Source organism: Hemicordylus capensis, chromosome 7, assembly GCF_027244095.1.
Source record: "Hemicordylus capensis ecotype Gifberg chromosome 7, rHemCap1.1.pri, whole genome shotgun sequence".
NCBI classification, from domain to species: Eukaryota; Metazoa; Chordata; class Lepidosauria; order Squamata; family Cordylidae; genus Hemicordylus; species Hemicordylus capensis.
The window spans coordinates 10528238-10553052 of record NC_069663.1 but is presented as its reverse complement, the minus strand read 5'-3'; the positions used below and the strand labels follow the sequence as shown (position 1 = coordinate 10553052).

Genomic DNA, 24815 nt, shown 5'->3' with positions numbered 1-24815 from the left:
CTGCAACTGGTATTGAGTGGCATCTTGCCTCTGAGGCTGGAGGTGGCCCACAGCCACCAGACTAGTAGCCAGTGATAGATCTGTCCTCCATGTATTCATCTAGGCCTCTTCTAAATCCACCCATCAGTGGACATCAGCACATCCCATGGCAGAGAATTCCATAGATTAATTTTGTGATTGTGTGCTCCTCTATATATTTAATTCTCTTAACTGGCATGCGTGTTCTCCTGAATTTGGCGGCGGGTAGAGACAGAAGCAACAGCCACTGGAGGGATATGGGGCAGGTGTCTTTCCCCTGCTAAGTAGAAAGAGAATTGCCACTTCAAAGGATGCCTCTTTATCCTCTCTAATAAAACGCTTGGTGTCCGTCCGTGGACGGACACCAAGCGTGTGTCCGTGCCTCCCTGCCCTGTTCTGGGCATGCGCGAAGCAGGGCAAGGGAGACACGATCACTGGCACCCAGCAGCCATCTTGGGCGGCCAGAAGCGGCCGCCCTGAAGAAGCTGGAGAAGCGGCGGCGGGGGAGAGTGACTGAGGCGGCGGCAGAGCCGCTGCCTCGGCCGAAATAGACAGAGGCCGGGGGCAGAGCGGAGGCCATGTAACTTTTTAAAAAAATTGCTCCCGCGGCCGACGACGCCGACCGCCCACCCTCCCTCCCAGCTGCCGAGTCCCCCTTACCCTGGCCGACTGCTGTCGGCCGAAGACAGCCCTCAATTTAAGAGGCAGAGAGGAGCTCGCAAGCAGAGCTCCTCTCTGTGCAAAGCCTCTTGCCGAACTGCCGCTTTGGGTGCAAGGGACGCAAGCACCCAAAGCGGCAGTTCGGCAAGAGGCTTTGCACAGAGAGGAGCTCTGCTTGTGAGCTCCTCTCTGCCTCTTAAATTGAGGGCTGTCTACGGCCAACAGCAGTCGGCCAGGGTAAGGGGGACTCGGCGGCGTCGGCCGCGGGAGCAATTTTTAAAAAAAGTTACATGGCCTCCGCTCCGCCCCCGGTCCCGGCCTCCGTCTCCCCGGCCTGGCGGGGGCAAGTGCCTGGGCCGATTTGGCCCTTAAAGGTAGGGGGGGCGGACGGCGGAGGGAGGGGGAATGGCGGCGGGTGGCCAGGAGCCCCGTTACTAGCGCCCGTTATTCAACGGGCCAAAATTCACTTGTATTTATATATTATATTATATATTTTTTACATTTATATCCTGCTCTTCCTCCAAGGAGCCCAGAGCGGTGTACTACATACTTGAGTTTCTCTTTCACAACAACCCTGTGAAGTAGGTTAGGCTGAGAGAGAAGTGACTGGCCCAGAGTCACCCAGCAAGTCTCATGGCTGAATGGGGATTTGAACTCCGGTCTCTCAGGTCCTAGTCCAGCACTCTAGCCACTACACCACGCTGGCTCTCTTTGTCATTTGCATAGCCCTGCTACCTGAGCAATCCTGTGAACAAGCCAAGAGAGTGGAAGAGGAAATGGGGAGAAGGGGCTCTGTTCCACCCCTCTCCTTTCCATTATGGATGTGCTGACATATTCATTCATTCATTCATTCATTCACTCGTTCATTCAATTTCTATCCCGCCCTTCCAAAAATAGCTCAGGGCAGTTTACACAGAGAAATAACAATTAAACAAAATTTTAAATTCCAGCCCAGAGCACGCCCCCATGCCCCCACCTCCAGTTTCATCCAAACAAAGCCAGTGGAGGGGTGTGTGGAAAAAAAGGAGGCAGGCAAAAGGTCCAGGACATATGGCCAAAATCTGTGCCCCTCGTGTCCAGTACTAGCCACACCGATGCTTAAGTGGTCCAGATGGTGGTCATCACTCCTTTATTTCCAGTTGTATGGTGGTAGAACCTAAGACTGCTCACCTAAGGAGAGCCATCTCCGCTCTCAGACTGGTGACAAACAAAAAACCGAGATACTGACGGAATGATTCTTTTAAAAAGCTTCAGTTTTATTAATGCTCCATGCAAGTGAACGCTGAAGACAGAAGTAGCAGTCCTTCATTACCAAGGAAAGTAGGTGGCCTGAAAATGGAAAGGTAAGGCTCAGGGAGGTGTTTGTCAGCCGTCCGGAGCTCAGCACACAGCTGATGTTTAGTAAAAAGGCTTCTCACTTCTTCAATAGCTACTCATAAGGCAATCCCACCTATCTCCTACAATGAGATAGAAAGGGGGCTATGGGGGCAACTGCCTGCAGCTGCATCTCCCTCTCTCTTTCCACCCCACCATGGCCGCATCTCTCTCTCCCTTCCTGTCTTTTTGCCTGGCTGCAACTGAGCTGTGATCATAACTGGGGAAGAGAGCTGGGAATGGCACCCAAGCCCCTCTCTCGCCTTCAAAATGCAGGCCTCAGTTTGGTTCTCCTGACAGGGACACCAGTATCCACATCCCTGTGATACTTGCATATGCTCAACGCAGAACCATTGGGGGCAGTGGCTCAAATACCACAGTCCACAGAACAGTTGTCCCTCGCCAACAGTGAGGGTTGACTTGTCCCCTTAGCTAAGCAGGGTCCACCCTGGTTGCATATGAATGGGAGACTAGAAGTGTGAGCCCTGTAAGATCTTCCCCTCAGGAGATGGAGATGGAGCCGCTCTGGGAAGAACAGAAGGTTCCAAGTTCCCTCCCTGGCAGCATCTCCCAGATAGGGCTGAGAGAGATTCTTGCCTGCAACCTTGGAGAAGCCGCTTCCAGTCTGGGTAGACAATACTGAGCTAGATGGACCAATGGACTCCATCTAATATACTGATAGTATAGTATTCTGGACTCAGTATACGGCAGATTCCTATGTTCCTGCTGTATGTTCTTCCAGAAATATACTTGGCTACACATATCAGGTCTTTTCCTGACCACGTTTTTCTGCAACAGGAATATTGCCACCACCATCCCCCAGCAACATCTGGGCCATCCGATAGGCACAACTGGCCCTCACAAGCTTGTGGTAGCACAGAGGCCTGGCTAGCCAGTTTTCCATACATTGCGACAAGAAGCACCTTCCTAGATCAGATCTCTGCTCATACTGTGGACTCCTTGGCTGCAGACTGGGCCTGCTGGCAGCTGTAGAGCCATTTGATGACCCGGGCGTTTCGCTCGATGACCGAGATGGACGCAGGCAGCTTCTCGCTCTGCTCTTCTGCAGACGGCTCCTGTTCGTTGTGGGACAAGGTGCTATGCTCAGAACGGGCTGACCCCACGCTCCCCAAAAGTGGGCAGGCAGACCTGGCTTCCCAGCTCCCTGGCTTGAACTGGTCTGCCCCCAGTAGCTCCACCAGATTCCGGTCCAAACCACAATAGTTAAAAAAACGCTCTTTCTCCGAAAGAGGGAGAGAATAACTCAGTTCCAGCTTCCGCTTGGAGTCTACAGGACCGAGACTTGCCGAGGAAGAGATCTGGTCCGTATTTAACGGACACTCAGACTGCTGTCTCTGGCTGTTTTCTGACCCAGCCGGGAGGCACAGTGAGCTTGGACTTCCCATTTTCTCCTTTTCTGCCGTCACCCAGACCATAGAGGTCTCCTCTTGCATCACCTGCAGCTGTCTGCTTTCCAACAGACCCTGTGAGGAAGGCGAGCTGCTATGTCCATCTCTCAGGGGGCCCTGAAACAGCCACTTCACTAGGCCGTAGACCTTGGTGTTCTCTTTATTCACAGCGGAGCCGACCCGTTTCTGCCGGTAGATAACAAGCGAGTCAGGCCTCAGCATGCGCCTGCTGCTGCCCCTCCGTGCTGTGGGTGACTGAGGAGAAAGTGGGGGCTTCTTGGGGCCAGGGCCATCCTGGCCTACCACCAAGTCCTGAGGGAACTGGTGATGCTGATGGAGAACCAGGGGCCTCCTGCAACACGGAGAAGGTTGGTGGGTAGAGCAGAGCAGCACTGGTTCTTGACGGGTGTTGATCACTTGCTGGGATTTCACATACTTGGCTTTGTCAGCTTCCAGTCTTTCCACAGCACTTGGGGTCCGCCCCCCACTACTCACCTCCAGCTGCCTACGGAGGTAGTTTGGCCCACGATTGAGCAGCCCAAGAGGGGAAAATCCATCTCCGGGAGGCAGCGGCCTCATTTTATGGTCACTCTTTTGGGAGCCACCTAATGGTGCAGCGGGGAAATGAAGTGTCTAGCAAACCAGAGGTTGCCTGTTCGAATCCCTGCAGGTATGTTTCCCAGACTATGGGAAACACCTATATCAGGCAGCAGCGATATAGGAAGATGCTGAAAGGCATCATCTCATACTGTGCAGGAGATGGCAATGGTAAACCCCTCCTGTTCTACAGGGTTCTGTCGTCACCAGGAGTCGACACTGACTCGACGGCACACTTTACCTTAGCACAATACAACAACTTTCAAGACAAGCTATGGAGGCTTTGCTAGTTCAAGTTCACCGTGTCCACATCCTACAGGCAAAGGTTTCACAGTTTTATCATACAATTTTCCGGCTACTCCTTCAGAAACTCCCTGGAATTCTTGATAGCTCCGAAAATTAGCTTTTCACTTTGCAGAGATTATGGAAAATATTTTCTGCGAATGGGAAGTAGATTGGGTGTCCAGTAGCCCTGGAAACAGAGAAGGTGGTTGATTAATTAAATAATACAAACCCAGAATTATAGCTATGATAGCAAATCATTCTAGATGGTTGGGATGGGACGTGTTGGAACATTCAAACAATCAGTATATTAGTGCCTTCAGTTATGAGTGATTTTTAAAACTGAAATGGCCATTTGTTTGAAGGTTTTGACAGATCACAGGCATATAGCACATTTAGGAATCATGTTTTGATTCAATTCCATTGGCTAGGATTTGCCAGGTCCTATGAGGCCATACTTAGAAGTGCCACTTAGTAACATGGGAATTGCTTATGTATAAACTTGCATAGGATTTTAGTGTTTTCAGAGGGTGATGTCCAGATTTGAAAACGGAAATCCTTACTCCAATGAACATTCAAATTACATCACTGGCCATTGTGCAATTTCACAGTGCCACCTGCTGGCCATTGCTGCCAATCCATTCTGAGAATTGAGTCTTTTAAGACTACCTTAAAAATACTCAAGAGGTAAGAAAATTTGTTTCCAAAGGAGCACCTTCATCTGGAAATGCCCAGAGCATACAAAGAAGAGGGGGGACTATGTTCATAGCTCAGTGATGGAATACATGTTTTGGATGCATACAATCCCAGGTTTAATCCTTGATATGTCTAGTTATTTGTGTTGTAAGGCTTGGAAATAGCGGCGTAGCGATATGGGTGGTGTCCTAGATTTTTGAGCAGTTTGTGCTCCCCTCCACAGCCCCCATCTGCCTCCATCACCCCCGCCTGCTCTCCCTCCCTCCCCGGCGCCCACTGGCAAAAAGCTGGCGTGCCGGCTAATCTATCTATCTATCTATCATATTTCTATACCGCCTGATATATACATCTTTAGGTAGTGTACACAATTTAAAACACAATATAAAACAGAGTAATACAATAAAAACAATTTCATAAGAACAAATTAAGGAGTTTAAAATTAATGTTAGTTAAAAGTCTGTGGAAACAGGGGCATGTGGGTCTTCCTAAATGCAGACAGAGAAGGAGGTGCATTACTGCAATCATTATCGCAGAGCAGAAGGTGCGTTATTGCAATCCTAAGCATGTTGCCTCCGAAGCAAATCCCACTGGACTCAAAGAGGCTTACTCCCTTGGAAGTGCATTCAGGACTGCAGCCTGCAGCTAGTTTGAAGCCTACTCTGGGAAGAGCAGAAGCAGCTTCAGGAGGTGAGCAAGCTTTTCTAAAGAACAACATCAAGCCTTTCCCCCCTTCAAACTAACTAACAGGAGGAGAGGAGATTTTGAGGGGCTGGTTTCTCTTTAAGGGAGAAGTCCTAGTCTGTGTGTTTGTTATTTGCCAGGGCTAGCAAACTCCTGTGGCATCCAGTTTTTGTTTGTCCCTACCTGGAGGCGGTGGAGTCAGCTAGAGCTGTGGGAGGCCCCACATTCCTTTGATCCACATCCTGTGTCTCAGTTTGAAGCCTGCTCTCTACATAAGAGATGAAGGCCCGAGAACATAGCAAACAGGGATAACAAACAGGGCATTGGAGTTTTGCAGGACCAAGGTGGTGGATTTGGAGAAGCTCAGAGAGACAGAGAGGCATGCAGATGAGACCTTCAGGTATGTGGTAGAGGCATCTCACTCCAGGGCTGATAGTTCCTCTGCTGTCAGGGAGAATGAAGGTCTCGGGGGACATTGGTCTGAGGAAGAGGGAAATGCTCCTTTAGAAGGGACCCTTCTGTGGAAGATGAGCCTATATCCTCTCACACAGGGGATACTCCTCTGGGTGGGGGGGCGGGGGGGTGGCCTCCTTGTAGCAGGCGATTCAATCATTAGAGATATAGAGAGATGGGTTTGTGATGCACATGTTGACCACACGGTGACTTGCCTGCCTGGTGCGAAGGTTGCGGACATCATGCAGTGTCTAGATTGACTGTTAGGCAGTGCTGGGGAGAAGACATCTGTCATGGTGCACATCGACACCAACGATGTGGAGAAATGTAGTCAGGCAGTTCTGGAAGCCAAATTAAGGCTGATAGGTAGTGTTCTGAAGTCCAGGACCCCCAAGGTAGCATTCTCAGAAATGCTACTTGTTCCACGCGCAGGTACAGCAAGACAGGCAGAACTGAGGGGTTTCAATGTGTGGATGAGAGGTTGGTGCTGCGAGGAGGGGTTTAGATTTGTTAGGCACTGGGATACATTTTGGGGCAAACAAGGCCTGTACAAAAGGAATGGGCTGCACTTGAACCAAGATGGAACCAGACTGCTTTCGCTTAAAATCAAAAAGGTTGCAGAGCAGCTTTTAAAATGATGCCTGGGGAATAGCCGACAGGAGCTGGGCAGTATCTAGTTTGGCAAATGCCATCCTTTAAAGTGTGAGGGTGCAAAGGATTCAGACAAAACAGAAGGGGACAGAGCAGAACCATATAAAGAGCAGACAGAAGGCTGTGCCAGCTGGTCAAAGAGTTCAAAGAAAGATAGCATACACCAGATAGGAGATTCAGCGTATAGGTGCTTATATGCTAATACCAGAAGCCTCCAAGCCAAGATGGGTGAGCTGGAGTGCTTGGTTGCTAACACAGAAATAGATATAGTGGGCGTAACAGAAACATGGTGGAACAGTGAGAACCAGTGGGACACTGTTATCCCTGGGTATAAACTCTATAGAAAGGACAGGGAGGGGCGCCTTGGAGGAGGGGTAGCAATGTATGTTAAAGAAGGGATAGAATCTAACAAGGTAGAAAACCTAGGAGGACCAGAGTCCTCCACAGAAACCCTGTGGGAGACAATACAAGGCGGCATGAAAGGAAATGTGCTACTGGGGACATGCTATCGCCCTCTGGATCAAAACACTGGCAGTGACTGGGAGTTGCAGGAGGAAATCAGGGAGGCATCAAGGAGAGGCAGGGCTGTAATATTGGGTGACTTCAATTACCCACACATAGACTGGGTAAATTCAGTCAGGTAATGACAAAGAGCTCAAATGTCTAGATACGCTAAATGACTGTGCCCTGTGTGTCTTGGAACCAACCAGAGAGAAGGTGACCTTGGACTTAATCCTGAGTGGCACCCAGAACCTGGTGCGTGATGTCAGTGTCATCAACCCTTTAGGGAACAGTGACCATAGTGCAATCAAATTCAGCATACATGTGGGGAGAGAATCACCAAGAAAGTCTAACACAGACACTTTGGATTTCAGAAGAGGAAACTTCTCCAAAATAAGTATGGTGAAAAGAAAGCTGAGGGGGGAAATCAGGAGACTCCACTCCAGAGTGCATGGAGTTTACTCAAAACCACAATACTAGAAGCCCAGTTAGATTGTATACCCAAAAGGAGGAAAGGTACTACTAAGTCCAGGAGGATGCCAGCATGGCTAATGGGTACCGTCAAGGAAGCCATAAAAGGAAAGAAGACTTCCTTTTGAAATTGGAAGGCCTGTCCAAATGAAGAGAACAGAAAGGAACACAAACTCTGGCAAAAGAAATGCAAGGTGACAATAAGAGAGCAAAAAGAGAGTTTGAGGAACATTTAGCTAAAAGCATCAAGGGGAATAACAAAAACGTCTTTAAATACATCAGATGCAGGAAACCTGCCTGGGAGGTGGTTGGACCATTAGACAATGAGGGAGTGAAAGGGATTATTAAGGAGGATATGGTGGTTGCAGAGAAGCTAAATGAGTTCTTTGCGTCCGTCTTCACGGCAGAGGATACTGAGCATATACCTGTTCCTGAACCAGGCTTTTTGGAGATGGAGGCTAAAAATCTGAATCAGATAGCAGTGACAAGAGTTGATGTTCTAAACTGTCTGGAAAAACTGAAAACTAGCAAATCACCAGAGCCGGATGGCATCCATCCCTCAAAGAACTCAAATGTGAAATTGTTGACCTCCTTGCTAAAATATATAACTTATCCCTAAAACAACTTCTTTACTGGAGGACCGGAAAGTAGCAAATGTTACACCGATTTCCAAAAAGGGATTCAGGGGCGATCTGGGAAATTACAAGCTGGTTAGCTTAACGTCTGTTCCAGGCAAATTGATGTAAAACATCCTCAAGGATAAAATTGTAAAGCACATAGAGAGAATCAGCATGGCTTCTGCAAAGGTAAATCTTGCCTCATAAAACTTTTGGAGTTCTTTGAGAGTGTCAACAAGTGTGTGGATCAAGGTGATCCAGTTGACATAGTCTACCTGGACTTCCAAAAAGCTTTCGACAAAGGTCCTCATCAAAGACTCCTGAGGAAACTTAGGAGTCATGGGATAAGTGGATAAGTACATGTGTGGATTGCTAACTGGTTGAAGGACAGGAAACAGAGGGTAGGCATAAATGGAGAGTTTTCACAATGGAGGGAAGTAAGAAGTGGGGTCCCCCAGGGATCTGTACTGATGCTTTTTAATTTATTCATAAATGATCTAGAAGTAGAGGAAAGCAGTGAGGTGGTCAAATTTGCAGATGATACCAAACTCTTTTGGGTAGTGAAATCCAAAACAGATTGTGAGGAGCTCCAAAAGGATCTCAAACAGAGTGAGTGGGCGACAAAATGGCAAATACGGTTCAATGTTGGCAAGTGTTAAGGTGATGCACAATGGGACGAAAAACCCCAACTTCAAGTATACATTGATGGGATCTCAGCTGTTGGTGACTGACCAGGAGAAGGATCTTGGGGTCGTGGTGGACAGCTCGTTGAAAGTGTCAACTCAATGTGTGGCAGCTGTGAAAAAGGCCAATTCCATGCTAGGGATCATTAGAAAGGAGACTCAAAATAAAACTGCTAATATTAAATTGCCCTTATACAAAAGTATGGTGTGGCCACACCTGGAGTACTGCATACAATTCTGGCCACCACATCTAAAAAAGGACATTGTAGAACTGGAAATGGTGCAGAAGAAGGCAACCAAGATGATCAGGGGCCTAGAGTACCTTTCTTATGAGGCAAGGCTACAACACCTGGGGCTATTTAGTTTAGAGAAAAGACGACTGTGGGGAGACATGATAGAGGTCTATAACCTCTATCATGCATGGAGTGGAGAAAGTGGATAGAGAGAAATTCTTCTCCCTCTCACATTACACTAGAACCAGGGGTCATCCCATGAAACTGATTGCCTGGAAATTTAGGACTAGCAGACGAAGGTACTTTTTTACACAACACATAATCAACTTGTGGAATTCTCTGCCACAAGAGGTGGTGACAACCAACAATCTGGATGGCTTTAAGGTGGTTTGGATAAGGAGAGGTCTATCAATGCTAGCTACTAGTCGGAGGGTTATAGGCCACGGAGGCAGGATGCCTCTGAGTACCAGTTGCCGGGGAATAACAGCAGGAGGGAGGGCATGCCCTCAACTCCTGCCTGTATGCTTCCAGAGGCATCTGGTGGGCCACTGTGTGAAACAGGATGATGGACTAGATGGGCCTTGGGTCTGATCCAGCAGGGCTCTTCTTATGTACCTGCTAAGGCAATCATCTCTATTGCTCTGCCTTTTGTCAAAAAGGGTTTTATCACTCATTCTGCATCCTCGGGGTTTTATTTTATGTATTTAAGTATTTATTTTTACATTTATATCCTGCTCGCCCTCCAAGGAGCCTGGAGTGGTGTAAATGGTTATGTTTATCCTCACAACAACCCTGCGAGGTAGGTTAGGCTGAGAGGGAAGTGACTGTCCCAAAGTCACCCAGTTTAATGGCTGAGTTGGGATTTGAACTCAGGTCTCCCCAGTCCTAGTCCAACGCTCTAACCACTACCCCCAGGTGGAACACGGTGCTAAAACACTCCCCATCTTAAATCTGAGCATAACTAAGGTTAATATTTTTAGCCAAGAGAAAGGTAGCAGACAAGAGTCTTTTTGACTGGCTTGCAAGAGGATGGCCACAATCATTATATACAATTTTGTAATGACCTTTGGTTTTAGCAAATGATAATTATATATCATTAAGCTTATACCTCTAATTAGATTTAGGGTGGTAAGGGAAGCCACATATTGATTCTATTTGTATAGGAAACAGACATTTTTTTAAAAAAATAATGTTTTCTAGAAAGAAAACTGTGAAAATCTTTTCTAGGAAACAGAATGTTATTTTTAGAAGCCATATCATAAGCAAAAAAGTAAACAGTAACGTTCTACACAAACATTCATGCTCATAGCCAAAAGCATTACAATTCAAACCCAAAATAAACAAAGCATCTTGGACACACACAGATATCTTCCCTCCAGGTTAAAAAATAAAATAGACCTCATTTTCTTTACAAGGGTTAAGACGAAATATTTAAACCTCTGTAACAGGGGGTTCTCAAACCTGGTCTCTAAATGTTGTTGGATTACAACTTCCATCATCCCCTGCCACAACAGCCTTCAGACTTTGTGGCAGTGGATGATGTGGATTGTAGTCCTACCTGTAGATACCAGGGATTGAACCTGGGACCTTCAGCATGCAAGCAGATGCTCTTCCACTGAGCTGCAGCCCCATCCCCTAAAGGGAATATCTTACAGCAGACAGTGTTCCCATGTAATCACCCACCCAAACCCAAACCAAGGCAAGCCCTGCTTAGCAAACAGGACAAATCATGCTCACTACAGCAAGACTAGATTTCTCTTCTATATTCCAGGATTTAAACAATGGACATTCGGAAATCAGCCTCGACAGCCAAGGGCCAAGTTAAAGCCCTGCTACTCTCGGGAGTTTACGTAGGGGAAGAATACATTGCTGGGCATATTGTCAACACAATTTGGTGGTTCTTATCCAAAGGAAGCAAAGCGGGGGGGTGGGGGGGAATACAGGAGTCAGCAAGCTTATCTGGATGAGCTCAGCCATCCCGTAGAACAAAGCACACCCCACCAGCAGAAGCTGCCCTCCTTCTTGGCAGTTATCGGCAGTCAGTTATCACAGGGAAGCAAGCTGTGGAGCCCTGGGAGGAGAGGAAGGAGACCACAGGGGGGGCTACAAAATCCAAAGGGGTGTTGTTGATTTTCCTCTCCTTTCATGTAGCTTGGAATAATCACAGCTGCAGAAGGAATTGGGCCTGAACTAGACCAGGGCGTTGTCCTTTTCCAGCAAAATAAAGCTCCAAAGCCATTGAACAGGATGCTCACACCTTCCAACACTTAAGCAATGGAGAGAAAGAGAGAGAGAGAGAGAGAGAGAGAGGGAGGGAGGGAGGGAGGGAGATCTTACATGGTCCAATTAGGATAGCACGGATCACTCCATGAGCCACAATCCCAGGGGCAGCCCAAAGTCTTTTGGTGCCTGCCTAAAATAAGGAGCCCAATGTTGCCTTATCCCATGGCTCTAAAATTGTCTCTATAATTGGGCCGGCGTGTTCTAAGAACTCAAGCCACCCCAGGACCCGTGAGAAGAGGGGCCACCAAACACCTCCTCCTGCCGCTTCCCCGCCACTCCCCTGCAGCAGTCGCACTAAGGCCAGAGTGCTCGCTTCGGCAGCCCATAGACTAAAATTGGAACGATACAGAGAAGATTAGCATGGCCCCTGCGCAAGGATGACATGCACATTCGTGAAGCGAGGCTTGGTGGAGCCACCACCAAGGAGGCTGCAGGTGAGGGAAGATGGGGGAAGGAGGAGGTGGTGGCTGTGGGCGAGTGGGCGGGCATGCAGGTGGCAAAGTCAGACGGAGGCGCCATCTCAAAACCTTGTCCCTGGGCTGCCCCTGGAGTAGGAGAAAATGCTGCCCCGCCAAAAAAAATGGCAGTGTCAAAAAAGGAGATCCACATTAGCAATTCTTGTACACAGGACCCTTCTGAGCTTATTAAGCGACTTTTATTTGATAACTATTTATAAAATGACCATTGTTAACTACAATAGGACTAGAGAAAGGGGGACTCACTCTGTCCTACAGTTAAACCCAAAGGCCCAGGACCAGCTGTTGGAAAAGGAGTTCCAGTGCATCGACCTTTTGCACCAACTAGCCTAATGACCATTAGGATATTAGGATATAATGGGGAGTAGAGACAGTGAGTAAGGGTAAATCCCTGTCTGTCTGTATTCTATGACCCCTGATATGACTCTTCAGCACTCCCTGTGCTGAGTCAAATTCCCTTCCTTTCTTCTTAGAGAGCAGATGGAAACATCTCTCTCCCTCCTTACCTATTCATTATGTAGTCCTTTCGATTAGGATTAGGTCTTTTCTATCCAAATGTATCTAACCAATAAATACTTTTGAGAGGAGAGCTAGTCCTGTGGTAGCAAGCATGACTTGTCCCCTTAGCTAAGCAGGGTCCACCCTGGTTGCATATGAATGGGAGACTAGAAGTGTGAACACTATAAGATATTCCCCTGAGGGGATGGAGCCGCTCTGGGAAGAGCATCTAGGTTCCAAGTTCCCTCCCTGGTAGCATCTCCCAGGTAGGGCTGAGAGAGACTCCTGCCTGCAAGCTTGGAGAAGCTGCTGCCAGTCTGTGAAGGCAATACTGAGCTAGATAGACCAATGGTCTGACTCAGTATATGGCAGCTTCCTATGTTCCTATGTTCCTACTTAGTGTTCCTACTTAGTTCTACAAGAATCTCCATGTGTCTTCTATAAATAGCTGCAACAACTAAACCATCTTCTGCTACCTGCTCCGTAACTGGAGTGTGTGCTCTCTTCCCTAGTGCTCTGCTCTTTACCTACTGGGGGTAAAATTAATAACCCCCAACAACAGCCTCCCTAACTCTAGAGATGATCCAGAAAGGAGGGCGAAGGGGTTTACTGAGCCTTATAGAGAGCCAACCTCACCAGGTAACAGCACCGGTGCCAGAGAGAGGGTAAGAAAATGGGGCCTTTAAACACTGACATCATGCTGCTACAATGCCTGGAGAGAAGCACCAGAAACATGGGTAAAATCCATTACAGCAATCTTCACACACAAAGTTTGGGACATATTGTAATACCAAATGACACTTTCCCTACATCTTGGACACGGCATCCAATTCCTGAACCATCCAAGCCAAGCCTGGACATGTGGCCACCCTATTTCCCCCCCACCCCGCCCCCAGAGGTGCTCCTACCCCTGGAATTCAAGACCAAAGTCCAGGGTCCCCAAATCCTGGGGAAGTCTTTCCTGGGCGGTGTGGTCACCATGCCACAATGCCAGCCTGCGCTGCACCAGGCGGTTGAGTGATTGCGACCTGAGCCAGGTGGCTGAGCCTGACCTCTGCTTTAGAGACAGAGTGGGGAAAGAAATATGTGGGATGGGGATATGTTAAGTTAGGAACATAAGAAGCTGCCTTCTACCGAGTCAGACCCTTGGTCCATCTAGCTCAGTATTGTCTTCACAGACTGGCAGCAGCTTCTCCAAGGTTGCAGGCAGGAATCTCTCTCAGCCCTATCTTGGAGATGCTGCCAGGGAGGGGACTTTGGACCTTCTTCCCAGAGCGGCCCCACCCCCTGAGCTCACATGTAGTCTCCCATTCAAATGCAAACCTGGGCAGACCCTGCTTAGCAAAGGGGGACAATTCATGCTCGCTTCCACAAGACCAGCGATCCCAGTCTTGCGTGATGAAATATTCCTGCCAATGCAGATTTGCATAAATACGCTTGTTTTATATTCTTACATTCTTGCTAGTTCAGTTACAGTCTGTGCCCTCAAGAACCCACGTGTTAAAAATACTCTCCGTGTGTATGTGTGTGTGTGTGTGTGTGTGCACGCGCGCATAGGGGAATGATGCTTAACTTGCAGGGGGGGGGCTCCAGAAGGGGAGAGGCCTAAAAAGACCTTTAGGTCCAGGCTCCAAAATTACCTAAGTGCACCTATGCCCTCCTACCCCCAACACACACAGCCTAATGCTATTCAGAACCACCACCCCCTTCTGCTTTTTGAAGACTCCTCTTTTGCAATAAATGTAACCCGGAAAAGCTGGTGACAAATGGTTTGGTGCTCTGCAGAGCATGTACGAAAGACTTGGCGTGAATCCAATTTAGTGCTCTGTTTGCTTGTGACTAGCCTTCCTGCAGCTAGGTGGCTCTTTCGGAGCCATTTGTGACTCTCCTGATATGCAAAAGGGGGAGCACATTTGTTTCCCACCTTCAAGTTAGACTCCAGTGCAGGCTTATTCCCCGATTGACTGCCCTGCCCATTCCAAACCCTTCATATTAGAACCGACCCCTTCAACAGCTTGCTTTGCTGAAAAGAAGATCAGTCGTGGTGGGAGAACGAGGCGAATAAGATTCTGAGCTAGCAAAAGAAAGGAGAGAAACTTTTGGCCATTGCTGTGACTAGCTCTATTTGGTGTCCTCCCCATGTGCTGAGAATTATTAACCGGGGAAAATCAGGAATCTCCTTGCCCTCCTTTTGGTTGCAGGCTTGTTTTTGAAAAAGGAGGGATTGCTCACGTTGACCTCTCTGCTCTAAAACTGGCGAGCGTGGAGAAGGTTTGGGAAGTGGAAGTGACCTGGAAGTTTTTCACATGGCGCTTTGAAAGCCCTTTAACTCACATCTCCTCCGGAATGGAGGGGTGTGTGTTCACATATCAGCCAGATTTACTCCGGAATCCCTGCAAGTTATCGGAGAGCAGAAGTTCACACACAATTCAGGTTTTTCACAGCACGTTGGAGTGTAGCCCAATTTATATCCAGGGTAAAAAAAATCCACTATTTGCATCGGTTTTTCTGGACAATGAGTTCGCAGTAAAGCCTCCCTGTAAACTTGTGATAAAGCCTGCTGCATGTAAAAGTCCCAGGGAGAAAAAGGTCACTGGTAAAAGATGGATTCCATTGGTCTAATGCAGAGATTCTCAAACATGGGTCCCCAGATGATGATGTTGGACTACGATTCCCATCACCCCCAGCACCTTGTGGCTGGGGATGATGGGATTGGTAGTCCAACCACATCTGGGGACCCACGTTTGAAAACCCCTGATCTGGAATCTAACACCCCCTGTGCCAAAATGAAGGGCCAGTTCACACATTACATTGAAGATCCAAATGGTGACTTAAAACACATCTGCTTTCTCCATGAATTTGTCTAAGCCCCTTTTAAAGTCCCAGTCCAGACTGCCCTTCCATGGCTGTTTGCCCCAGGAGGGAAGCCGCCAATGGTGCCAATAGCAGCCATGCACCCACACCCTCACCCCAATCTGAATTGGGAACACATGGGGATGGCCTGACCTGTCATTATTTGGCAGGCAAGCGATCCCACTAGGAGCAATCGCCACCGTCCCCACAACGCCACCGCTGCACCACTGGCAGTTTTTAAAGGTTTTAAAAGCAGATTTCACTCCCCCCCCCCCCGTTTCCCCCCACAAGTGCAAGTGGAAGATTAACGCACAGGCAAATTTGCCACTCCTCACAATTTGCCACCATAGGCAAGTGCCTACTTTGCCTATGGGTTAATTCACCACTGATTGGATGTGCCGCTTCGGAAACTGCAGGTGAAAGGACCTCCGGTTTCCTATTACGTCTGTCTTCGGCTATAGTGACTTAGTGTTGTACACTGAATGATATGCAGGTACTGCAGAGACACGCTTGCGTCCACTCTCCCTCTTGGAGACTTGATTTCTAGGGACTCGGGAGAACAAACGGAGTCCTAAAGAATGACAACTAAGAACTCACATGGGGGAACCTGACCAAGGCATTCCCAAGAGGACAAGACAGGGCAGTGATTTCCCAGGGACGGATTTCAGAAAAAAAGGGACGATCCCTGGTAATATATGGACAGCTGGAGCCTGTGGGAAGCTAAGAAAACATAGTCCTTCAACAGGCTACAAAGCAAGCCCCTAATTACTGCCGTGCTGAACTTTTGTCTCCTGAATCCGCAGCTATAAAAAAGAATGCCTAAGGAAAGTGGTCACCCTCTTCTCCCGGGCACACCCTCCAAAGATGGCGCTTAACTATAGGGCAGGCCTGACCAAATGGGAGACCTACAGGCAGCAGGTCGAGAATAGAGAAACCAGCCACTAGCCAGACTCCAAGCAGCTCTGCTCCTGGAGACCAGCGTCCAGAGGGGCTGGTTGCCAGGTTGGTCTGTTAAAGCAAACACAAAGGAAGAGGCTTGTGGCTTCTGAAAGACTGACTGTGACAGAAACCCTTGTGGACCAGAGGTTACATCATCCAGTGCATCGGATAAAATGGACACTGGTCCAGCACTTGCCAACAGTCTTGGTCTTGTTTTGATATAGGACAAAATTATGTACTACTAATAATTTAAAACATCAGAAACAGGAAAATCAAGACAGGTCTCACCAAATAAATCAGATTCATAGCAAAATAACTTTTTTTAAAAAAAGACAGGAAAATGAAATATCCATTATAATCTGCAAAATATATAGCCTCATGGTGTATATTTTGCAGATTATCTATTGGATCCTTTGTTTTTGCCTCGGTTTCTTCGGTGAGATTTTACTGATGGTTTAAATTATTTGAATAAATGTTATTGTGTATTTAGTACATAGTTTTCTCCTGGTTTAGAGGGCTCTCTATTGGGCCAGGTTTGTTTTGCTGTTGGTTCTTTCTTATTTTGATATAGACCTAGAACTTTAACAAACCTGGAAGGTTTAGGATTAGGTGGGAAAGGGGGAGGGGGGGAAATCCATGTCTGTATTCATTATTATTAAGATTATCATAAGAAGGCAGCAACTGGCCTTCTCCGTGGCTGCCCCTGGACTTTGGAATGTGCTCTCTGTTGAAATAAGAGCCTCCCTTCTACCAAAGACGACCACAGGGCTCTGTGGTCGCCAGGAGTCTATACGGACTCTACAGCACACTTTATCATTCATTCATTCATTCATTCGATTTCTATACCGCCCTTCCAAAAATGACTCAGGGCGGTTCACACAGAGATATAACAAATAAATAAGATAAACAAAATGGATCCCTCTCCCCAGAGGGCTCACAATCTAAAAAGAAACATAAGATAGATTATGTTTTCTTTTTAGATCACAGTTACTCTCCCCCTGCTAAATAAAGAAAATCACCACCTTAAAAGGTGCCTCTTTGCCAAGTTAGCAGCAGGGGTATTTACCTTTACCATCTCTAGCAACTTTTAAAAAGACACATATATTCACCCAGGCTTTTAATTAGATTTATGGTTTTGATTTTTAATGTTGGTTTTAAATGATCTTAATGTTAATGATTTTAATTGTTGAATTGATTCAATGTTTTAAATGATTTTAGTTGTAAGCCGCCCAGAGACGCAAGTATTGGGCAGTATAAGAATAAGTTAAATAAATAAAATAAAATAAATATTTAAAAATATTTATATGCCAAGTCATCATTATCATTGCTGAAATAGTTATACACCCCACTTTTCAAAAAAAAGTTGTCAAAGCAGTTTACAGAAGGCATAGCAACAAGATTCCCTGTCCCAGAAGAACTCACAGTCTGCAAGGTAACGGGGATTACAGTTTCAATAACAGTCCCAAAAGGAGAGCATGGAGGCTAGCTGGAGGCTCCTGGTCATTTTTTCTAGAGTTGGAGGTCATGTAATCCAGCCAAATGCAAGGCAGCTCAGGAAAGGGGAGGGGGAGCAGTGGTGCTCTGACCCCTGGACTTTAGGGCAGAAGTCCGGGGCCTCCCAATCTGTCCTGGGTGGTGTGGTCGTTGCTGGCCCACACAATTGCACAGCGCCGCTGGACAGCTGAGTTTGATTATGACCTGAGCCAGGTGCTTTAGAGACAGAGTGGGGAGTGGGGAAAGGAATATGTGGGGTGGCGATATGTTTAGTTGCATGTTGAAATGTTTCTGCTCATGCATATTTCATAAATAGACCTGTTTTATATTCTGACATTCTTGTGAGTTGCTGCTCCGTGTGTGTGTGTGTGTGTGTGTGTGTGTAGGGGGATGATGCTCAACTTGCAGTGGGGGGGGGGCTCCAGCGTGGAGGGGGGTGTCCTTCATAGGCCTTTAGGTCCAGGCTCCCAAATTACCAAGGTGCACCTCTGGGGGGTGGGCGTGCCCCCTCAGAAAGGTAGTTGCCCCCATAGGAACATAGGAACATAGGAAACTGCCATATACTGAGTCAGACCATTGGTCGGTCTAGCTCAGTATTGTCTTCACAGACTGGCAGCGGCTTCTCCAAGGTTGCAGGCAGGAATCTCTCTCAGCCCTATCTTGGAGAAGCCAGGGAGGGAACTTGGAACCTTCTGCTCTTCCCAGAGGGGCTCCATCCCCTGAGGGGAAGATCTTACAGTGCTTACACTTCTAGTCTCCCATTCATATGCAACCAGGGCGGACCTTGCTTAGCTAAGGGGACCATTCATGCTTGCTACCACAAGACCAGTTCTCCATCCCATCTGCCCCCATTTCTGTTTGGGGCACACAGCTTGCCCTCCCAGAAATGCACCCTGCTGCCCCTTCTGCGTCCGCCTTTCCCCCCACCCGGTTCAGCCTCTGCCTTTCATTCACTCTCAAGAGGGACAGACTCCCACCCCCAGCACCAGAACTTCTCCTCCAACACCTTGGCTCTGGCTACAGCAGGAAGGGGGCCAGGTGGTCCGGGCAAGCTCTAAAGGCAGGTATGGCCATCCCAACAGAATCACTCACCTTACGACCCCCACCAAAGAGATGCCACCTTCTCCAAGCTGCGCTGCTCCTCATGCCCAGCAGATGCTGCATCTGGCTGATATACTGCCAGGGAAGGAAGACAAACCCATGCCTTCCCCTGCATTAACCCCTTCTCAGCTGGGCTGGTCCTGCCTTTTCTCATTAACCCCTTCAGTGCCACGGCCAAAGCATTCCCCAATGCTTTAACCCTTTGCTTCTACCACAGCCTACAGGCGTTAACATTAACCCCTTGTGTACTGTACCACTGCAGGCCATTGTCAGAGATCCAAAAAGTATCTGTCGATCAATCTATTCCATTTTTGCCCTTCCTGACCTCTGCGACTCGGATGTAAAACCTGTGGGTTGGCAAGGAGTCAAATGGCTAGGCAGCGCCCAGGACCATCTCAGTTATTAGCTCACCAAGTGGTTAGACAAGCCACCCCTTTCTAAGCCGAATCTACAGTATAAGGAGGTAGCTCAGTACATAGGAACATAGGAAGCAATAACAGTGATACAAGTAATAAAATTAACTCTGGGCCAGTCACTTCTCTCTCAGCCTAACCTACTTCACAGGGTTGTTGTGAAAGACAAGCTCAAGTATGTAGTACACTGCTCTGGGCTCCTTGGAGGAAGAGCGGGATATAAATGTAAAAATAATAATAATAATAACTACATTTTTTAAAAGTCAGATTAAAAACCACATTTATGAGCTTCAAATTAAAACTGAAAATTATAAAAAGCTAAAGAAGCTAAAGAACCTACCAGATATAACAAAATAATAATGGTGCATTAAAAAGCCTCCTTTAAAAGGTGTGCTTTAAGACAGAACTCCGTAGAGTTCAAACACTTTCAAGGATAGGTATATAGAAGCATCCTGAGGCTGCAGTCCTATGCATATTTATGTTGGAGTAAATTCTACTGCAGGGAATTCCAAAACTTGGGTCTTTAGATGTTGTTGAACTACAACTCCCATCACCCCAGCTTCCAGCCATTGCAGCAGGGGGTGATGGGAGTTGTAGTCCAACATGATCTAAAGACCCAAGTTTGAGACCCCCTGCCCGACTGCATTCTGTAGTAGAACATATTCTAGGTTCATTGGTTTGGGCTGCATGGTCTCGGCATTCCAGATGCCTTCCCCAGCACAGCTTTTGGAACAAATATATAAGAGCTGATCACTGATAAGATCATGTGGGCAGTGGAGTGTGTGTGTGTGTGCATGCGTGTGCGTGTTGAGAGCGGGGAGGGAAATGTTTCTGGAACTGGCTTAAGCCTGCAAAGAGGGATGTGAGTTGCAAGGGGAAATTGCCCTTACATATTTTATTTCTAGGCACTGGGGAGCAGAAGGCAAAATGAATGGATAGGAGGCACTTAATCACCATATTATAAACTTGTAGCAAAGACAGGCTGAGAGATTCAAGAGAACTTTAGTCTGGCACTGAAGGGGTTACCAGCTGCAGCTTGCTCACCCCCTCCCCCCAAGAGGAAGTTTTGGTCAGAGTCTTTCCTGGGGAGATTGAAATTGCAGGAAGCCACCACAGAGCCCTTGCAGCCCTGCCAAGGGTTATTTTGGTGGCTGATCTTTGAACGGCTGGGAATGTTGTTCTTTTTTAGGCAAGTGGAAAGGATGTTGTTTTCCTCCACCTCCATGTGCATCCAGGGGGACCATTATCAAAACAACATGCTAACCGTTTTCAGGGCAGCCGGGGGAATCTGTGAAACAGGTAACACAGTTTAGGAAGATATGCCACAAACCTTGGGCTCCCAGATGTTGTTGGACTACAACTCTTGTCATGTCCAACCCAGGAACATGGGAAATGGCCTTATAACAAGTAGACCACTGGTCTATCTAGCTCAGTATTGTCTACACACCGACTGGCAGTGGCTCTCCAAGGTATTGGGCAGGAGTCCTTCCACGCCTTCCTGGAAGATATAGCCAGGGGGGAACCTGGGGCCTTCTGCATGCAAGCACACAGGTGCTCTTCCACTGAGCTATGGCCCATCCCGTAATGGGGAACATCTTACAGTGCTCACATGTAGCCACCCATCCCAAATGCAAACCAAGGGAATCCCTGCTTAGCAAAGAGGCCATGCATGCTCACTACCACAGGACCAGCTCTCCTGCCCCAGCCACAAAACCCATTAGCCTTTGGAGGTCCCAGCTTGTGCTATTCCAGATGTTTGTATATTTAGTTTTCACATTTGTAAAGGTAAAGGTGGATGGACTCGATGACAACAGCAATGAATGCACCACTGAGAGACCTTTAAAGGCCAAGTTGAAGGCAGATCATCCTGGAGAGAATCGATCTATGTGGTCGCTAAGAGTCGATACCGACTTGACAGCACTTAATCATTCCATCAGTCAGTCAAAGGTAAAGTGAGTCATCGAGTTGGTGTCGACTACTGGCACAGAGCCCTGTGGTTGTCTTTGGTAGAATACAGGAGGGGTTTACCATTGCCATCTCCTGCACAGTATGAGATGATGCCTTTCAGCATCTTCCTATATTGCTTCTGCCTGATATATGTGTTTTTCCCATAGTCTGGGAAACATACCAGCAGGGATTCAAACCAGCAACCTCTGGCTTCCTAGTCAAGTCATTTCTCTGCTGTACTATTAGGTGGCTTTTCAAATTTGTAGACTGCCCCAGACTTCCGTCTCTGGGTGGTTTACAACAAAATAAAGCAGATTAAAATGAAAATCACTTAGAATCATTTAAAACCACAGTACAGTACAAAAACTTAGGTAGGGAAAAAGAGACTTTCTAAAAGTTGTCAGAGATGGGGAGGCTCTTGTCTCAACAAGGAACACATTCCAGAGTCTTGGGGCAGCAGCAGAGGAGACCCGTCCCTGTGAGGCCACCAGACGAGCAGGTGATAACTGCAGACGAACCTCTCCAGATGATCTCAATGGGCAGTGGGGCTCATGTCAAAGACGATGTCCTCTTAAATACCCAGGGCCTAAGCTGTTTCGGGCTTCATAGGTTATAACCAGCACCTTGTATTTTCCCCAGACATTTATTGGTAGCCAGTGTAGTTCTTTTAATAAAGGAGTAATATGGTCTCTTCGAGATGACCTGTAGACCAACCTGGCTGCCGCATTCTGTACCAACTGCAGTTTCATTCTGTACCTACATACAAAGGCATGCCTACACAGAGCACATCAAGTTTGGAGTAGTCAAGTCTGGAGGTTAGCAGCATATGTACCACAGTTCTGAGGTAATTCATCTCAAGAGATGGACACAGCTGGCATGTCAGCTGAAGCTGATAGTGCCTCTGGCCACCGCTTCAACTTGGGACACCAGGGAGAGGTTTGGATCCACCCCCACTAGACTGTGTACCTACCTGATCCTTCTGGTGAAGTGTGACCCCATCCAGAACCAGCAGATCAAACCTGTCACCCGAGTTCTGACCTCACACAATAAGCACTTCCATCTTATCTGGATTCAGTCTGTTTGTTATCCCTCATCCAGCCCATCACCGCCTCCAGGCAGGCATTTAGGGGTGTTATGCTTCCTCCTGATGATGATGACATGGAGAAATAGATTTGGGTGTCATCAGCATATTACTAACACCCTGCATCAGATCCCCTGATGATCTCTCTCAGCAGTTTCATGTAGATGTTTAAAACCATTAGAGACAATATGGAGCCCTGGAGGACACCATATAAAAGTTCAGATTTTGAAGAATAGCTGTCTCCAAGGAACACCATCTGGCTTGAAACAAGTCAGTTTTAACCTTTTTATCTATTTTTATTCCCTGCAAAGAAATACACAAACAAACAAACAAACAAACAAACAAACAAACAAACAAACAAGAAAGAGGAGTTTCCCTTAGGGGGAAAAACACACAGTGTCCTGCCAATGTAGACTTCATGTGTGCCAGATTTCATAACTCTATGCCTATCCATTCCGGAAATATAAATGGGGGGAAGAGGCATGTTGTTACCCCTTTTCATGAATGCAAAGTGCAGATTCCTTCACATGCTGGTGGAATTATGGTACAAGGGGGATCTTCATTTTCAGAAGTTTTTGTAAAGCTCTGGCGTGAAACAAGCCAGATTTCACAATTTTTAGGAATTTTTAAACAAAAATTTCAAAAAATATTGAAAATCAGTAGACTGACAAATTCTCCTCAAATTTATTACAGAGGGCTCTGACCTCCTTTCCTACATGTGTGGCAAGTTTCAAGGCTCTAATACCAACTGGTGATTTTTAGTGATTCCCCACTCCCCTCATTCACCTCTATAGGAGAAATCCAATTCCATTTTGCTTATTCCAAAATTCCAAAGTATTTCCAAAATTAATGTTTATATTTCTGAATTAATTCTGACTTTACAGATTCAATTTAAAAAAAAAAAAAAAACACCCAGGTTGGGATTTTATGGATTTTTACCAGTTTGGAGCAATTTAGGATAAAATCTGAATTTTTAAATCCGAATCAGCCCTAATGAGATGGCTCCCTGCTCCCAATGTTCCATAATTCCCACCTGAAATAATATCAGAGCTGGTGGGCCTAAAGAAACCATTCCAAAGATAGGGTGAGTGACAGATGTTGCTTCAGGTTGTTCCTGAAGATACCTGACAACCTCAATCAGACAAGCAAGAGCTAATGCATTTGCTCCAGAACCTGAACCGTACGGAGAACAGCTGGCCTTGATTCAATACAACAATGTTCTGGGACTTGCCACCTTTATAAGAGTCCTGTGCTGAGCCCATACAAACAATATGTGCTCATCAATATGCACCCCTGAGCTGCTATTGACAGGAAAGGTGGAGGAACATGTGCTGAAGCACCATCAAGTCCAGCACTCAGTATTTATCCGTATTCAGCATAGACACCTGGGCAGTGCAATAAAGGTGTGGCAAGCAACTCCAATCGGGTCACCAGACCAGATCTGGTGTAAAGATTCCAGTAAACTCTTTACACCTAAATTTTCTTCAGAATGTTTTTTCTTTCCTTGTGGGCAGAGGTGCACCTAGGTTAGGTAATTTTGAAGCCTGGATCTAAAGGTCTTTGGAGGGCCCCTCTCCCCGCGGCAAGTTGTTGTTGTTATTGTTGTTATTATTATTACATTTATATCCCGCTCTTCCTCCAAGGAGCCCAGAGCGGTGGTCTACATACTTATGTTTGTCGTCACAACAACCCTGTGAAGCAGGTTAGGCTGAGAGAGAAGTGCCTGGCCCAGAGTCACCCAGCAAGTCTCACGGCTGAATGGGGATTTGAACTTGGGTCTCCCCGGTCCTAGTCCAGCACTCTAACTAGTACACCAAGCACCATTTTTTAACACGTAGGTTCTTGAGGGCACAAGCCACACCACCTGGGACAGACTAAAGAGGATTGGGGGGGCAGGTGGTGTGGAGGCCCTGGACTTCGGCCCCAAAGTCCAGGGGGTAAGAGCGCCTCTGCTTGTGGGGGCTGGAAGAGAGCTGTTGGGAAGATGATGGCTAAGAGGAAATGAGGCATTCCCATGAGTGCAGTAAACTCTTCTGGGAAGTGAAGGGCCTATGCTGGAAATGGCAGAGCAGAGGAGAATAAACAAAAGTTTTAAAATAACCTGCCTCCTCCAGTGTGAATCATCTCAGTTTCCAATGAGTTGCTTTTAAAACTAATTCCCACCACATCAAACACTCAAAAAGACAAGTGAGTAGCAAGGACATCCGAATGGCTGGGTTCCCATCAAGAAGGCAGTAACATACAGGGCTTACTAGGAGTCCGGTTTGATATAATAGGCTTGTCTGGGGAATTCAGGGGCACCTTTCTGGATTTAAGTGGGAAAATATTTTAGTAAAGAGGCAAGGTTCACCGAAACCAAAAGGCCCACTTGTGGTGCATCCAAGATTAAACTGAAGACCCCTGT

At 47.1% G+C, this 24815-nt stretch overlaps 1 protein-coding gene and 1 non-coding gene across 2 annotated transcripts; one reads left to right on the top strand and one right to left on the bottom strand.

Annotated features, from left to right (window-relative positions):
- Positions 1 to 1913: 1913 nt before the first annotated feature.
- On the bottom strand, positions 1914 to 19039 carry FAM110D (family with sequence similarity 110 member D). Its single transcript, XM_053268100.1, has 2 exons — positions 18962 to 19039; positions 1914 to 4530 (listed from the first exon to the last, which is right to left on the bottom strand). Exon 2 carries the CDS (start codon positions 4038 to 4040, stop codon positions 2997 to 2999), a length of 1044 nt encoding a protein of 347 aa, XP_053124075.1. The 5' UTR covers positions 4041 to 4530; positions 18962 to 19039; the 3' UTR covers positions 1914 to 2996.
- LOC128333418 (U6 spliceosomal RNA) lies at positions 11915 to 12021 on the top strand. The gene has a single exon (XR_008310933.1). It is a non-coding gene; the product is annotated as a U6 spliceosomal RNA (small nuclear RNA).
- Positions 19040 to 24815: the final 5776 nt, after the last annotated feature.